This window comes from Daphnia pulex, chromosome 2 (genome assembly GCF_021134715.1).
Source record: "Daphnia pulex isolate KAP4 chromosome 2, ASM2113471v1".
NCBI classification, from domain to species: domain Eukaryota; kingdom Metazoa; phylum Arthropoda; class Branchiopoda; order Diplostraca; family Daphniidae; genus Daphnia; species Daphnia pulex.
Window position 1 is genome coordinate 7128472 of NC_060018.1, and position 17147 is coordinate 7145618.

A 17147-nucleotide genomic window follows, 5' to 3' on the forward strand; every position below is an offset into this window, starting at 1 on the left:
GTTTAACTTTCGTTCCTTTAAACTGAAAAGCTGGTGTTGTAGCATTTTGGAATCCAACCAATTGAGAGCAACCAGATTGAAATAAACCCCAATTTTCACATTGAATGTCATCTTTAAAGTCTTCCTTTTTTTGAAAGAAGAAAATTAAGAAAATTTTTATTAAATATCTATATTTTATCATTCTTAACATACTCAATTTCGATTATAGCTTTTTCATGTAGTGCTGAACCCAAAGCATGTTCTATTAAACTCCAAAGGTTGCTTATTCTTTTGATGTAGAATAAATTTGCTGTCTGTCGGTTAGGTTTTATTGGAAGTACATAATATGGTGAATCCAGTTTGAAAAGGTAACTAGGAAAAATGTCTTCTTCTAGACGTTTTTTTCCATTTCTTCCATCAATCAACCCCAAATGTTCGAAATTAGAGTAACTTTTCTGCCTTGTAATTTCGAATTTTGTTGGAGTAAAGTGTTAGGCAACTATTTTGTATGCAAGTAACAAATTATATTGGATGACATACCTATTTGTACAAATCTCTTTCACCAAGAATTTTGAATTTTACACATCATGTCCCAACGATGACAGCAATAAGCAGAAAATATTTTCACGTTCCGTCTGTTCCCTAATGCTTTTGTTCCTTAAGTGAGCACTGGATGGCTTCCGATCAACCTGAGTTCCTAGTTGTAACCTTTTTTCCATAGCAGATCTTGACTACTTGTTGCGCCAGACGGTCGTATTTACTCTCCTGTTTGAGTTGGTTTTGTTCCCCATGTGTTGGTTGTGTATAAGCCGTGTTGGTGAGCTTGAGTGCGAGTGTGTGTGTTAGTGTTAGACCCATGTACTAGGGAAATCATTGTTTTAGGCTAAGTGTAATTAGTGTAGGGCCAAGGTGAAAGCCACCTGATTGACTGTGGCGGTGTCGTTGGCCAGCGATTTGATATGCCTTTTATTGATTGCGTTCTAGACAACAAGTGTGCAAATTGAACTGCCCGTGACAAAATCGTTAGTAGTACTTTGTGTTAAATAGTGTTTTGATTATGTATGCGCAACTTTACTTCTTAAAGCACTATTCATTTCCACCATTCTGGATTTTTTTTTACTTATTGAGGAAGAGCTTGCATCACCACCATTGCTTCCCAATTTTTGGTTATCGGATTTCACGAACGAAACCAAACGCATCTACTAATAAAAAATTGACGACAATTTGAAAGGCATATGTCAGCGAGAAAATCATCCAAGACGTCCAAAGTAATGATAATTATCAAGTAAAAAATTTATTTAAAAAATTTAATTTATTTTCTTTTGATAGGAATAATTTCTAAAATAAGGGAACAGAATGCATCGAAGAGACCGAGGAACGCGAGGCATTTGAACTTATGTGGTATTAGGAATCTTATAACTTCTGTGTCGAATAATACTCCAAATATTACACCAAACACTACCTTCGTGTGAAAATTCGTCATTTCGCTGAAGAATCAAAGAAAGAAATGCTGTTTCTAATTTCCCTGCTTCAGCTTACCTCTACGGCTCTACAGATGCTAGCAAGTGCTACTCTCAGTTTCCACGTTCAAGCGGAAAAAATCTGTTGGAATCTATAGAAACTTCAATTTTCTACATCTGCCCCACCCCCAGGAAACAGTTACTTTGGCGCAATATTGGAGCAGTGTCAACCACTCTATATACCGTGTTGTTCTAATTTGTTTTTCTTGATTTCCAGATTGTAAGCGCAGTTTTTTTTTGAAGAGCAGCATAGAGTTTCATCACGTTCTGTTTTGTCGGTCAATGATATTGCTTCTTACGTAAGCGCTGGATTCCTTGACAGCCGTGGCGTAGTGGTTCAGGCCGGAAATCGCATTTGGTCGTTCCGTGTTACAGATATCAGGCATTTGGGAAGGGCTTTGGGTTTCTATTGAAACGACTGGCTACCAATGTCGTCTCCTGTCCAAATTCGACAGTACATTTCATATTATTTTTATTATCTAGCATGTATTGGCTAGATAATTATTTCAATAATAAATTATGTGTTATTCAAACTAATTCGCTACTAAACTCATCAAGTTCACTATGCCAAATGTATCAGTTTTCAAGCCCTTGCATAGGCAAAATTTTTTCAACGCAGATTTCATTTTTCTTTTAAAAGGGTTCTCGGAAATTGGGACGATTTTGTTTTGTAATGTTTTAAGGCTTAAGATACAATTTAAATAATTTGATAATGCCAAGACGCAGATGAAGTAAAATCACGTCGTCGTTGTCTTTATTTGTGGTACGAATATCACTTTTATGTCACCCTGAGATGAAGAGTAGGATTAGGTCTGTAGGATTCACTGTAATATTTCCTGCCTTTCTTTCAAATTACCCGAAGCCGGTTTCTGAATGACAGTGGTGCCGGGTGCCCTGTAGAACCTGAAGGATCAACATTTTCGTCATTTTGTGAAAAAGAAAAACAATCTTAAACGATTCCAAATCATGGACGAAGGTAAAGAAAATCATTTTCACCATAAAATTTTCTAATGATGATTAACGCAACCGGGGAACAAAACTGATTAGTTGAACGGGTCAGACCAGAAGGCTATAAGGATATATACATCCACACTTAATAAATTCACCCAGCGATGGATCGAATAAGTCTTTGTTGAGAAGAGCTTGGCGACTCTACCGATAGTCTGTAAATAATGTGCTGCACAGAAGAAAAGGATTCGCGTGGTTGACATAGTATGGGCATCAGTTTAATTAGTAAATGGCTAACAAAAAAACAAAAAAATTACAAGGATTGATTAATTAAAATCATAAGCTGCACTGGTTACTGTCAAGATGTCATCGTGTTAATTTTCCATATGGGCCTTATTAATTGCGATCAAGAAAAAATGTTTCGAATTTACGTCCGCTGACGAACGGAACATTGGTTGCTCTTCTGCGCGCATCGGTCCTCTTCATTCTTCTCAAATCATTATTTCGCATTAAAAAGATGCTTGCTTGTTGTCCATTACAATTGGGAATGAAGCCACTCAAGTACTGGTTAGTTGGTTGCTCCAGTGATCCAGTATAAAAATTGTGCTGGTAACCCTTGGTTTTGTAACGGTCGGCATATTTTCCTTCCTTCTCCATGCGCAGTATTTCGCCGACTGAATGTTCGTAATGTTTTGTGATGACCCTGGTGATCACTTCTGGTGACCCATTTTGTTTATTGTAGTCGCGAAAATCTTCAAAGTTTTCCTCATGTTCTCGGTAGAGATAGCGATTGCACTCGTGTGTCATTCTAGAAATATTGTTAACTTCGTCGACACCTCCAGAGTTGAGCGAGACATCGTGACTGTACACGTCTCCCGGTTGAAAACCTAGTTTTTCCTTGATCTCCTTCATGTTTTTGGAATTGCGCTCCTGTTTTCTCTCCGTTTCCGTTGTAATTATTCGAACGGTCCTTCCCAATTTGTCTTTTTCATAAATGGTCTTTCCATTTCTGGTTTTACTACATGCACCTGCCTGCAAGTGTTGGTAGCTCTGGTTGACACCCAATTTGCTCATGAATCGAGCTCGATCGTTTCCTTTGGCGTGATTCTTTAACTTTTCAATTGTGTGATCCACCGAAGGATCATTTTGAGCCTTTGAAAGGGCGTTGAAGAAGCAGCGGTTAGGTGGTTCCGAAGGATCGGGCACATATTCGTGTTTCGTTCCATCGGGCATGATGAGGCAGACGTGCTTGGTTCCGTCGTCATTCTGCGTGAAACTCATTTTGACTACGGGTTTATCCGAATAAGGATTTCCTTCCGGACAGTAATGGAACTTGTCCCCTTCGGTCCCTTGCGTGTACTGGCCAGTATTATCTTCTATTTCAAGCACGAAGCCGCAAGCGTCTACCGCGTTTTGCATTTCGATGGGCCCGACCGGTTTTCCATTGCCCATTTCATCGATCCATTGATCCTCAGTTGGTATTTTGCCATCGTCAGCGCCGTTCTTAGAATCATTCTTGTCTTTGAGGTCGTCAGCTCCTTCCGGTAAGAGAGAGGGGCAGTATTTTTTGACGAATTTTGAGCTGATATTTCTTACCCTCTTCTCGACTTGGAGTTGGATCATGGGCTGGAGCCACGTCGATTGGATCGTATCGAGAGTTTCCTTCATTATCGATGATTGAATTTCGCCCTCGGTTTCAGCAATAAATTTTTCAAATCGTTCTGCCTCTTTTGCTGATAACCCGCCACCAGCACTTTCGCCAACAGCTGATTGCTCCTGCTGATTTTTCGTTTTCATCGCTCTCAGTTCGTCCTGTAGAGCGGCATTCAGATCGCCGACGTACGTCGATCCGTGTGTTGATAATTTCATGACCGACTCGCAATTAGTCACTAAATTGTTGACCTTTTGAATCACTTCAGTAGTTTTTTGGCCATAATCAACGATAGTCTTGCCCATCTGAATGGCCTTTTCAATTGTACCGGCGTTAACAGCGGCAGTGATGCCTTGGGTGTTTCCGGTGGACGCGTGTGACCGGTACTCGCCGGCGTAGTTGCCCTGCAAACCGGACAAGCCAGCTGATGAGTCGTTGAAGATTCTCATCATGCGACTGGTGATTGACGAAGCGTTCGTGCGAAGCTCAGTAAACCAATCGCCGGCTTTCAATTGATTTGTGGCTCCATCCAGCACTTCCTTGATCTTTTGGCTCGCTTCGTCTGCGCTCTTGCCGCTTTTGACAATGGCAATCATCAGGGATTTCATGAGATCCTTGAGCCGAGTGAAAGCCTCTCGCAAAAAGGAGTTGCTGAACAAGAAAGATTTGATGCGCTCAAGCACCTGTTCCCTGATGAATATGTTGAGCCACGTGAGGAAGTGGCTAACAGCCTGGCCGATGATGGACGACAATATCATGTTGGCGCACTGGATCAAGATCTGCTTGCCGGCCTCAAACCATCCTTTTAGTGTTCCATTGAATCGACACATCAGTTTGCCCGCTTGCTTGAAACTGCCGCCGCACGCCTTGACAAGCCGGGCGGCTCCCAGACCCATAGTGACGGCAGTGAGCGCCAAACTTTTGGCCTTGTCTACAAGGTAGGATTTCCAAGTGAAGGATCCTGGTGATTGTAGGGTCTGGAAGGCGAACATTAAATCGTTGATGCCCTCGCCGACGAGTCCCGCACTGAAGAATGGGAAAGCGATAGCGCCGACCAGTTGAGCGACTCCAATCAGGGCAACGACGCCGATCCGCCAATCCCATCGTGACACGTACTCGTCAACTTTGAGAACGCGATCCAAATGCTGGTTGTTGAACTGTTGAACCTCGTCGAATGGACTCGCTTGATCGTCGCCGGCTGGCGGAAGAGCGTCTTGCAACGAACAGAACGAGGACTTGACGTTCGCCAATGTTTTCAACTGGCCGAGATGAATGCCAACGGCTTGCATAAGCGCTGCGGACAGATTATTCCTTCTCTCTGTCATAGCGGCAGCCTCTTGAACTTTGTTGATAATCTCAGCAAAATGGCTAGCAACAGCCAAACTACCAAAGGCCGGAACGATCGGTGGGATCAGCTGTTTAATGTTTTGTTCTAAAGTGCTTTTTGGCTTTTCTTCTTCTCTCGCCTTTTCTGTTTCTTCTTTGCTGTAAAAGAGCTTGGCAAGCTTGTCGAATCCGTTGAGGGAATTAATCCTATTCTTGATCTCATCAAAATCTTTTTGAATATCTTCTCGAGATCGCTCTCTGTTTGCAGACGGAAATTTAATGGCCGGATCTTTGAGAACTTCTACGTCGACCAGGAAATCGAGGAATTGTTTGGCCAATTTCTTTTTACGTTCATCGAAAAGTGGCCGAAGAACGTACTGATTTCCATTCCGTTCGACGATGGGCGAAGAGAACCAAGTGGCTACAACATCGGCGCAAGACGAGAGGGCTACACCTTTCACCAGTTGAGCGTCAGGATCTCGATCCATCGAGGGAATCGGTTTCAGGATGCGGTGACGAAAGCATTTGTCCGTCACTTGCAATAATTTCTCGCCGTCCAGCCACTTTTCCAGCTTCTTCAATTGGCCACTATCTTCGATACCGAGTGTGGAGGAAACGAGCGAAAAATCTTGGCCGTCGTGAAATTTCAACCAACCGGGTAAAATACGCCGGTAAGCTTTTGATACGATGGTGTCGGGTATTTCGCCGATGTGCTGATCGCCTTTGATCATTTTCCCACCACCAGCTAGTTGGCCCTCATCGATGTAAACGGAAATTAAACTGCTCCAAAGCCTTGTTTCCACTTTGTAGATGGCGTCCTCGATATCCGACAGTTTGCAATTTTTATTTTTCACAAGATCTAAGAGAGGCTCGCGGCAGTGGGTGACGAACGGAGGCCAATCGAACGAATTTTCAGCCGCTTTCCTGTAGCGGCGTGGCTTAATGAAATAACACTTCCCCTAAATATGACAACAGTTTCATTATTCTGGTAATTATTAAATGTTACAAGTACTTACGAGCAACTCGATGACTTGATCGATGTGTTGGTCGTTTTCGGTGGGTAGGATGGAAGCCAGGGCAGATTTCAACGACACGCCGACCAGGTTGTCGATTTTGGACGCGTGAATTCGCCACAAACGGATTTGATTCGTCACTTGTTCTTCGAACCGCTTGTGACAGAGGGACGATCCGTTTTCCATTTGTCTGTTCAAACATTGATCGACTCGTTGGTTGAGACTGGTGAGCACTTCGATTCGATCGTCGATCAGTTTCCGGACCCGTTTCAAGTAGCCTTTTGCCTCCCTTTTCTTTTCGTACCCGGCGTTGTCGGCCAGAGCGAGGCGGGCGCGATCGAGCAGGGCGTTTTCGCACCACTTCGGTTCTATAGTCGCCACTTTATTGTAACATTTTGCCGCACGGCTCGGGCGCGACGATTCCTCGTAGCAACGGGCGAGCATAGTCCATTCGCTCGGACTGGACATGATAGACTCGACGTCCGATGATTGGATGGACATTGTCAGACGATCGAAACTATCGCTCAGTCTGTCGGCGAGTACCGGATCGCGATGGGCTTTCTCGATGGAGACGGCATTTTCGTCGAGCCAAAGCGCCCAGCGATTGTTGAAACAATTTCTCATAATCGTTTTGAAATTTTGTTGTAAATGCTCCAAGTTAGAAGCTGTGCTAAATGACTGAAATGATTCGAGAGATCTTTGGTTCAAGGGGCGGACGCATTTCTCGTAGTATTCGTGGAAAAGTTTCTCTTCCAGTTGGATCTTTGGCAGAGCTTCTCGTCGGATGTTGTCCAATCGGAGCCGTTCGTCTTCGTCGCGCTTTGATTTCAACTGAAGCATCCGGCCGTAAGGATCGCCACTTAGGTGGGATTTTCGATTTTCCTCATCCGTATTTTCGATGACAAATTGGTAACTTCCAGGTTGGCCAGAGCGGGCCGTTCGTCCTTCGGCTTGAGCTTCGACGCGGGAGTTGGGCGGTAGAAACCCGATAATCACGTGAAGACCGCCGTTGTTGAGGAGCTCTTTACTGGGTTTTAAATCTGTTCCACGGCCGGCCAAGTTTGTGGCAATGATCACCTGACCTGGAAGAACTTCTTGGTGTTGTTTCTCCTTGAAGGCCTCGTCGAATGAGCTGACGTATTTGACGACTTGAATTGAAGCGTCTGCTTTAAGGCGGTCGTAAATCGAGTTGGCTAATTCAATGTTCTCGCAAACGACAAGAACGGCCCGCTGCTGGTTCGAAGCAACGCTGACGACTTTCTTTTGCATTCCATTGAGCCAATTTTGTCGATCGTGAGCAATGATCGGCTCGTGTTGAAGGCAAAAGCGCGGCCTGAATCGCGGCAAGCGGAAAAAATCGACGCCAAACACTTGGCCCAGAAGGTCACACTCGGCCGCGGAACCAAGTGTGCCCGTCAGTCCGTACATGCGGCCCTTAAATTCGCTAAAGTAGCCAATGTTGGACATGAAAATGGCCTTCAACGAGATGGGCGTCCATTTCAGGCCGTGTTTCAACTGCAAAAATTGTTGCAAACCGTCCGACCACTCCGTTTGCACTTGCTCCACTCCCGTCTCTTTGTCCATGATGACGATCCGTCTGCCTTGTCCGTCGCCGCAATCGTCCACCTTGTAGGCGTCGTTGGGTTTGAGTAGGTAACAAGCCCGGAACGCGCTCTTGATCCACGTCGACAGGTGCCGTTCGGCAAATTGCTTCAAACAATTGGGAACGCAAGTTGGAATCATCGGCTCGATCAACTGGTGAACTTCATCGACGATGTCACTCGATTCGGCCAAACGAACGACGTCGGGGGCGTTGACCATCGTCCAGATTTCGACAAACAACCGCATGAGATCGTACATTTCGGGAATGTTGTGCGACATGTACAGGACGTTTTCGCCTTTAAAAATAAAACAAGATAATTATTTCATCGATTATCACGAATCAATACACTAATACCTTTATCGAGGGTCATCGAGTCCACCTCGTCGACGATGATGGCTCCCGGGTTGCGGTTGCGGGTCACGTCCTTGTCCTCGAAGAAGCGCGTGAGCAGAATGTCACGCATGAAACTGCCCAGGTCGCCGTAGATGACGTCGTTGTTGTACCGGTTACGTCTGATATCCTCGTCGTTCGAACATTGCTGGTCACAATTGTTGCTCACGCTCACTCCAAACGCCTTGAAGAGCCATCCGATTTCGGCGATGTTAGCTTCGGCCAGCACGGAAGAACTCGTAATGATGTTAACGTGTCGATCCTCGTCCCAGTAGCGCAAGGCATGATAAATGGCCACCAGAGCAGAGATGAGCGTTTTTCCTTCGCCAGTTGAAATTTGTCCCATACGTCGAATCATATGTCCGGCTTGGCGGTTATCATCGGAAGAGACGAACGCGGCGACTGCAATAAGTTGAACGTCCCTCGGCACGTAACCCTTTTCATCGTGAACAACTCGACAAGCAACAGCCAGAAAATCGTCCACCTGCAATGATTTGCTGCTCGACTTCTTTAATTCATTACTCCATTTTCTGACGTCGAAATTAGTTTCGAATTCTCTAATCCGGATGCGTCTGATGCGTTCAACCATTTCGCTGCAATTTCCGATCACTTTGCTCGACTCAGGATCTCGACTCATGATGGAAAAAATGTCCTCGACACTCAAATCGACTTTACTCGATTTTCTCATGTCTTTTTCGATGATACCCGCATCGGACAGCGAATTCCAAACTGAATCTTCCACCGCCATTAACTTTTTCATCAAAGTTTTTTCGATCAAGGCAATCCAACGATCTTTAATCCAGGGGTACCGAAACAAATTCTGCAGAATGTTTTTTAAATGAGCAGTGTCGCCCGATTTTTCTTTTAGTTCCGGGTGGCGGTGAACGACCAAACGAAGAAAGTGGTCGCTTCTTTGCTGCCCGAATTGGACGTCGAGTATAGACACCAAGTGTTGGAAAGTCCAAGATTTCCAAGCTGTCAATTTTCGGACCCACTGGAATTATTGGCAATCGATCCGACAACGTCTGGATCGGAGTAAGGGAATTGGAGAAGAAGGGAGGAGCTAGACCGAAACGTAGATACATTCTCGTTTTGCTGGTGTAGAGCGCACGTGTGCCGACGCTCTACACTTTACGTTTTCAGAGTCGTTTTCCGAATTTCTTGTTTTTTTCTCTTGTGTTTTCCGTGCGGACGTATAGCAGGCAACTATCGTCCCGTCACCTAAACCCGAATTGTGTTCCCGTTTCCCCCGAGCCGAAATACATTCGACTTAAGTTAAATTACGACTCTGAAAGTTTCATTCCGGTGTGTGAGAAGCAAACATTTGGTGCATCGACCGGGAATTGACGTTCCTCGGCCCATCGGCCCTCACACACACGTGTTCCGTCAGGAAATTCCCAGAGATTCGATTGAGCTCAACCACTCTCTGCGACCCGCTTCCTGCATACCGACGTTCGGCTGATTGGCGCTTCCTGTATCCCGCCCGGTACATTCGTCTACAGGTCCGTGCAGCACCATCACCCCGTCATACCGAAAATCACCATCACGTTTTCGAGAAAGACCCGCGTGGCAGATTCGTTGGTTTCGCCGTTTGATCACACGCGTGAAACCCTCCGTCGACCCTCGTGTCTCATCGTTCATAATCTTGTCTCATCGTATCCCAACACATCCGCCCGTATCATCGCCATCTTACCACCCCGTCATCCTTAATCGTCAATTTGAGCCAGAGGAGAGCTGATCTCCCCCCTAGCCTTAAACTGCCTCGTGGTAAGAAGAAGGACGAAGAACAGAAGGCAGTGTTGAGAGAGAAGAGAAGAGTTGCCCGACGATCGCGTTATCACAACCCTGCCGCTCTCCCCGACACACGCGCGCCATCTTTGGCGCCCGCTCGCAGGAGCGCGATCACCCGCAGACCAGTCGTCGATCGTCGCATCATTGTTCAACCCGTAAGCGATCGACAGGCCATCATCGACAAGGCGATCAAGGAAGCCGAAGAAATCGCCAAGACCATTCGAGCCGGCCGAAATCCAGACCCGACCGTACCGATCATTCACAACCGTGAAGCGCTCATCAAAGAGGCCGAAGAAATTATGCAGCAGATCCTCGCCAAAAGGAAGTCAACCGATCAACAAGTTTCTGCCGCCCAGCACGAAGGACGTCAAGAATAAATTCCTTGTCCGCCATATTGGTTGCGTCCTTTGTTAGCCACTCCCCGCCCTTTTGATCGCGCTTCGTTTTAAAATATATTCCTTTGGCCATGTCTATTGTTTGTTGAGTCCGCCTTATTGGTTGCGTCTCTCGCTTTGTTTGTTGAGTCCGCCATTTTTATAGGTTGAGTCTTGCGTCTTTTAAGTCCGCCATTTTTTGGCTGCGTCTTGCTCCCGGCAAGTCCGCCACGTTGGTTGCGTCTTTGCCAAGTCCGCCAAATTGGTTGCGTCTCTCACACAATATATTTCGGCCACATCTTTGCTTTGTCGAGTCCGCCATATTTATTGGTTGCGTCTCTCGTTTTGGTACACTTATTCGGCCACATCTTTGCTTTGTCGAGTCCGCCATATTTATTGGTTGCGTCTCTCGTTTTGGTACACTTATTCGGCCACATCTTTGCTTTGTCGAGTCCGCCATATTTATTGGTTGCGTCTCCTGTTTGGTACGTTTATTGGCTGCGTCTTGCTTCCGTCAAGTCCGCCATATTTAGGCTGCGTCTTTTATCAAGTCCGCCTTATTGTTTGTACCTATTGTTCCCTTTACAAAGTCCGCCATATTGGTTGCGTCTTTGTTTCAAGTCCGCCTTATTGGTTGCGTCTTTGTTTCAAGTCCGCCTTATTGGTTGCGTCTTTGGTTTCAAGTCCGCCTTATTGGTTGCGTCTTTCGTTATTATTCGTCACGCCATTTCGCCCGCCATTGCTCACCTTCATCACCATCTTACATCATCTCATCTACCCGATCGACCACAGCACGCGCGTTTCATCTTTGAGAGTGAATAGGCCTTGACATGGAGCAGTCGCAAGCAATAGCCCTTCCGCCTATCAATGAAGAAGATGACAATGAAGAAGTTGACGACGATGAAGAGGAGGCCCATTGTGATCTGGAAGCGACCGAAGACCCGGATCATCTTAAGAACCTCCGTACTGGCGGAAAGTCGGTTCACACGAAGTCAGGGAAGAAATTAATGAAAGCAGTGAGAAACGGCTCCGACCGCGACGAAATACGGGCTCTTCGAGCAGTTTACGTGCGAGACTTCGAAGAATTAGAAAGGCGACACGACCGATACGTCTCCGCCGACGCGGAAAACCTTTCGAGCAACGACTTAGAGGGCCAACGACAATGGATTCAAGCAGTAATTTACGATCAACAAAGGCTACTGGCAGACTGCGACAAGTACCTGAATTTTACAAAACCTCAATCGTCAGCTTCCGTCGCAACCCGAGCATCGTCGAGACATAGCAGCGCATCTTCCGCGCAGGCGAAAATTCTTGAAGCCGAACGAAAAGAACAAGAAGCTCGACTCAAACTTCAACAAGCGGAGGATGAGGCGAAACGTCAAGCGGAAGAAGACGAATCTTTGAGAGAGCTGCAAGTTAGACAACGACAAATAGATGCAGATCGTGAACAGCGGAAGTTAAAGGACGAAATGGAGCTGCAACAACTCACCAGCGCCATCATGCGGCAGCAGTTATCTGACATCACCGGTGCCGACGACGCGGCCAACGAAACACGAGCGATGTCAACATCGAGCGCTCCGTCCGGATTTATGAGGAGACGCACTTTGCTGTCAAGCATCTTTAATCAACCGGCGCCACTCAGTCAACCACCACCGGCAGAAAACGTACAGACGACCAACACGGCTGGGCATGTTCCGGTAGCTCCAGCGACTACATTTCACCGTACGATGACCACACCCGCCGGAAGACCCTCTACTTTGTCGACCCCGTTGATTGGATCGACCCAGAAGTTGCTACCACCGGCCCGATTATTCGCGACACCCGTCCCGCCGATATCGACAGCGCCGTCCACCCCAAAACCGGGGATCTTCTCGCAGATGCGAGATTTGGCCACGAGAGTTTTCACTCCCAGCAGTAGAACGATGACAAGATATTCTTCCGTGCCGACTCTTCCAGTATCCAGCAACGTCAGCACCGTACCGACAACCAGCGTGACAAACCCGACGTTTATCCCGCCTTCATCGACGACTAATTTTGTCACGCCGCCGACGACTAGGTTTGTCACGCCGCCGACGACTAGTTATGTCACGCCGCCGACAACAACGAACCAACCGGTTTCTGCAGCAGCTACTCAACCCAGTAGAAATGTCAGCTCAGCTCCTAGTCGACCTCCGATTCAACCACCCGCTTCATACCCGCCGAGCACGTCGTTTTCGGTGCCTTGGCCGTCATGGAGAAACGCAGGACGAGCTACTAGTGGAGTAAATGTCCCACCGCCGCAACCACCGACTTCAACAGTTGTGGCAAGTGGAACCAACCATACAAATCCGCCTGGACACGGGCCGTCATCCGGATACGTACCACCATCGACCGCCGTGTCACTCTCGATGCCATCCAGTGTTGGAGAGACGATTTTTCATACTGGACATGGATCATCATCCGGATTTGTGCCCCTATCGACAGCAGTGACGTTCTCTATGCCATCCAGCGTTGGTGGAACGACTTATTTTTCTACTGGCATGAATTACGGAACGAACATTGCTGCGTCTGCTCCGGAGTCATCATACGGGCCGGCCTCAACGAACACCTGCCCGCCGATCACGTTGACCACGAATAGCCACCGGCCGTCGTCGATTCCTTTCCCAAGCAATGTGTACGCACCGCCCTTTGTGCCCAACTCGTCTGTGCCACCAGAGCCGCCGCCGAATCCGTACGGCCACGATGGCGCGTCGGGAATTTACACCCCGGACGATTGGATTCACACGCTCGGGACACCGTTCGCTACTAAAACCAGATCCAGCGTTAAGCCCCCGCGAATGAAAGTACCGAACTTTGACGGGGACCCAAGCAACTGGCCGATGTTCATTCAAATGTTCAAGATATTCGTGCACGACGCTGTGAGCTCTGATGCTGAACGCATCGCTCATTTACACGACGCCTTGACTCCCGAAATCAGGAAGAACATCGGAGGCGCTCTGCTGAATCCCGGGCTCTACCATCACGCGCTACACGAGCTGCACAAACGTTACGGCAACCCACAGCTCGTTTCCCAGTCCTGCACATCTTCATTGCTCAAGCTGCAGCCGTTTAAAGATAACGACTTCAACGCCCTTCGGGCATTCTCGGCAAATCTACATTCCGTCGTGGCCACACTCCGCCTTGGCGGATATGGAATGGAGCTTCATAGTCACGCCACGTTGGCACAACTGGTCGCCAAACTCCCGCCTGCACTCAAAAGCCGCTGGGGTGAAAAGAGCTGGGCCAAACAGCCCCAGCTTTCGACAGTTGAAGATTTGGACAAGTGGTTGGACGACGTCGCAATGGCCGAACATTCCATTAGAGCAGGAGCGATGGAATCATCCCGATCCAGTGGTGATCCGCCGAAGAAAAGTAACAGAGACGGCCGCCGTGGCCAAAGCCACAACGTATTCAACACAACAACCGAAAACCGACCCGCGCAGCAATCAACAAATCAATTACGCTGCCCTTGCTGCGACAGTACCGATCAACATCACCTTGAAGAATGTCAAGAATTTAAATCACTCCCGGTGGAAGAACGAGCGATCATCGCCAAGGAAAAAGGCATATGTTTCCGCTGTCTTGGCCATGATCATATCGGACGAGATTGTAGCCAAACGCAACGCTGCACTCAACCGGATTGTGATGCCGTCCATCATCCCCTTCTTCACGGCGCCCCAAGGATGTTCACGAGAGAGAAGACACCACCGGCAGCAACATTTTCGGGTTCGATCTCCACCGAGAGCAGAGCATACGCGGGAAAACGCACCATGCTGCCGATGGTGCCAATTATTCTATGTGCCAACGGGAAAGAGATCAAGCTGTACGCGCTTTTGGATAACGGAAGCGAAATCTCCATCGTCAAGAAAGAAATATCCGATCGTTTGGGACTAAATGGCCGCATTGAACGCGCAGTCACCAATACAGTCGACGGGAGAGGCAAACCAGTCGACACGTTGATCGTGAATTTCGATATTATCTCACTGGATCGGCGCTACATTTTCAACATCGTCGACGCTCAAGTGAAAGAAACGTTCCGGCTCAGCAAGCGACCCATCGACCTAGCAGCCCTCACCGAGAGGTGGCCTCACCTCGCACACGTCCCAATTCATTCCGCCCTGGAGGAAGAAATCGCAATATTGATTGGCCACGACCATCCGGCGGCCATCGATATTTTTGAAACCCGCAAAGATCCCTTCCACCAGCGAGCACCACGCGCCTATTTAACGGCCTTCGGGTGGTGTATCGGCGGACCAACCGGGACCGGAGGTGAAACCGATGCCAGCTCATTCCACGTGAGCTCGCTCGAAGATGGGTGTGATCTCCAGCTGGAACAATTTATCGACGCCGACACCTTAAATACAAAGCCCGATATCGTTCAGTCTATCGGCGAAGAAGAGAAGAGAGCGTGGAATATTTTAACGACCACGAAACAACGCGATGGCGTCCGGCATCAATCTGGGCCTTCGTGGAAGACGAACGAACCAATCCATCCGAAAAATATCGTCGCCGACCAGAGATGCCCATGCCTTTTCAACCCCGAACCAAAGTGCGTTGAAAACGAAGATCCGACCGATATCTACAAGTGCGTGATTGACACGTACGGCGAGTACAAACGCGCTCGCAACCTGAAGCGGAAGGAATTCCGGCCAGGAATTGGCAATCGGTGTCTGGATGAAATTGATTCCGCTCGCATCTGTATCTTCACGCACACCCAGCGCAACGTTTACCGCCAGGAAGCGGAAGATTTACGGGCCGGCAGCCCCATCGAAAAATTGTCCGATTTCAAGCTCTCTCCATACTTAAATCCCAACGGGATTTTACGCGCTGGCAGAAGAATCAACAAGGTGCTGCTTCCCCTCAACGCTCGCCATCCGATTATCCTACCCAGGAAAGAACGCGCCACCGAACTTAAACGCCGGAGCGTTATATTTACCTGCCTTGCCGCCGTGTTAGGCGGAAGGAACCGTCTACTTAAATGGAGTCGAACGTCACCGTCCGTCTCACAAACTCTCCCCCCTCGAGCCTGTCCGCATCCGTGAATATGCGCCTGTAACTACAAAGCGCAGGGCCGGCGATGTTGGAAAGTCCAAGATTTCCAAGCTGTCAATTTTCGGACCCACTGGAATTATTGGCAATCGATCCGACAACGTCTGGATCGGAGTAAGGGAATTGGAGAAGAAGGGAGGAGCTAGACCGAAACGTAGATACATTCTCGTTTTGCTGGTGTAGAGCGCACGTGTGCCGACGCTCTACACTTTACGTTTTCAGAGTCGTTTTCCGAATTTCTTGTTTTTTTCTCTTGTGTTTTCCGTGCGGACGTATAGCAGGCAACTATCGTCCCGTCACCTAAACCCGAATTGTGTTCCCGTTTCCCCCGAGCCGAAATACATTCGACTTAAGTTAAATTACGACTCTGAAAGTTTCATTCCGGTGTGTGAGAAGCAAACACCAAGCGACGGGCAAGGTCGGGCGTCCAATCAACGGCCAGCTGGGCGTAGCGCATCACTGACGGCCAATCGTTTAAAGAAGCATTGGAGAAACTGGCCAATATGACGTCTTCGTGAAATTGAAGCTTGGGTGTCGTCAACCTGTTGGTCACTTCTTGGACGAGATTCATCAGTCGAATCGGATCACCCGCCATTTCCTGCCGAATCTTCTGGTAGAAGGTATGCAAGAAAGATCCTGGCGCTCCGGACGATGGCCACCATTGTACAAGTTGTTGGACGATGTCGGAACTCTTAATATCAACTTCATCTTCACGGCACTTTTCGTTGAGTTGATCGAGTAAATTCTGAATGGCGAAAATGGCGAGCATATCGATCCACTGGTGAGGTCGGCAACCGGTCGTGGCGGATCGACACAAGTCGAGCGAAAATTCTCCAACCTCTTCGAACAATTTGATTATCTGGTGGACGGAGAGTCCTTGATGCGCCTCGTACGATTTCAGCGAAGGGATGACGACGTCACGAAACCAAAGGAGCCACTCGCGCACTTCGTCGCCTTGTTCTTTCTTTGTGCGGATCAATCGATTAAATGATCGGCAAAGTTGGATGATGTGCTGCTTGTCCGCTAAAGCTTCCCGGCTACATGGAGCGCCAATCTGCTGGTTGGGCATCAAAAAGTGTTCGATATCCCGGTCGGTAATGGACGGCTCGAAACAGCGCACAAACTCCGCTCGGAATCGTTCGATGGCCAATTTTTGCAGCGCACCCAAGAAACACGACGGCTGTTGGTTGTCAACCAACAGTGCGCTCTCTACTGAGGGACCATCGTCGATCAGATCGATGTACAATTTTTCTTCGTCGTTGAAAATGTCGTAATCGGTGATGGAAAAAAATAACTGGGCGTCATTGAGGCTGCAATTTTTATCCCGAAGCGCCTCCATCAAAAGACAAATGCGTGCCTGCTCCCAGCAACTTTCCAGAGCGACACATCGTTCAACGAAAGCCTTTCGACTTCCGCTCAACATTTCCGACAGGAAGCACATTTTTCCGGGCGACGGATCCAGTTCTCCAAAGAAATAAATTCGCT

At 47.8% G+C, this 17147-nt stretch overlaps 1 protein-coding gene across 5 annotated transcripts; it reads right to left on the reverse strand.

The window, feature by feature from the left end:
* Positions 1–2226: 2226 nt before the first annotated feature.
* LOC124188592 lies at positions 2227–17132 on the reverse strand. Of its 5 annotated transcripts, XR_006872417.1 has the most exons (6): positions 16066–17132; positions 8395–9376; positions 6441–8335; positions 2496–6383; positions 2356–2402; positions 2227–2287 (listed from the first exon to the last, which is right to left on the reverse strand). XR_006872417.1 is itself a non-coding variant. In XM_046581326.1 (5 exons), exons 1-4 carry the CDS (start codon positions 17101–17103, stop codon positions 2844–2846), a joined length of 7455 nt encoding a protein of 2484 aa, XP_046437282.1. In that variant the 5' UTR covers positions 17104–17132; the 3' UTR covers positions 2227–2740; positions 2804–2843. The 5 variants fall into 5 exon arrangements, 2 of the variants coding, with proteins under 2 accessions (XP_046437282.1, XP_046437281.1); XR_006872415.1 differs by having other exon boundaries at positions 2227–2402; XR_006872416.1 differs by having other exon boundaries at positions 2356–6383.
* Positions 17133–17147: the final 15 nt, after the last annotated feature.

Excerpts from the sequence above, each read along its gene's own strand:
- LOC124188592 (XM_046581326.1), bottom strand. The coding sequence starts at position 17,103 with ATGTGCTTCCTGTCGGAAATGTTGAGCGGAAGTCGAAAGGCTTTCGTT. Across the intron at positions 8,336-8,394 it reads CTCGATGACCCTCGATAAAG|GCGAAAACGTCCTGTACATG; the intron begins GTATTAGTGTAT and ends TTATTTTTAAAG. Across the intron at positions 6,384-6,440 it reads ATCAAGTCATCGAGTTGCTC|GGGAAGTGTTATTTCATTAA; the intron begins GTAAGTACTTGT and ends TGTCATATTTAG.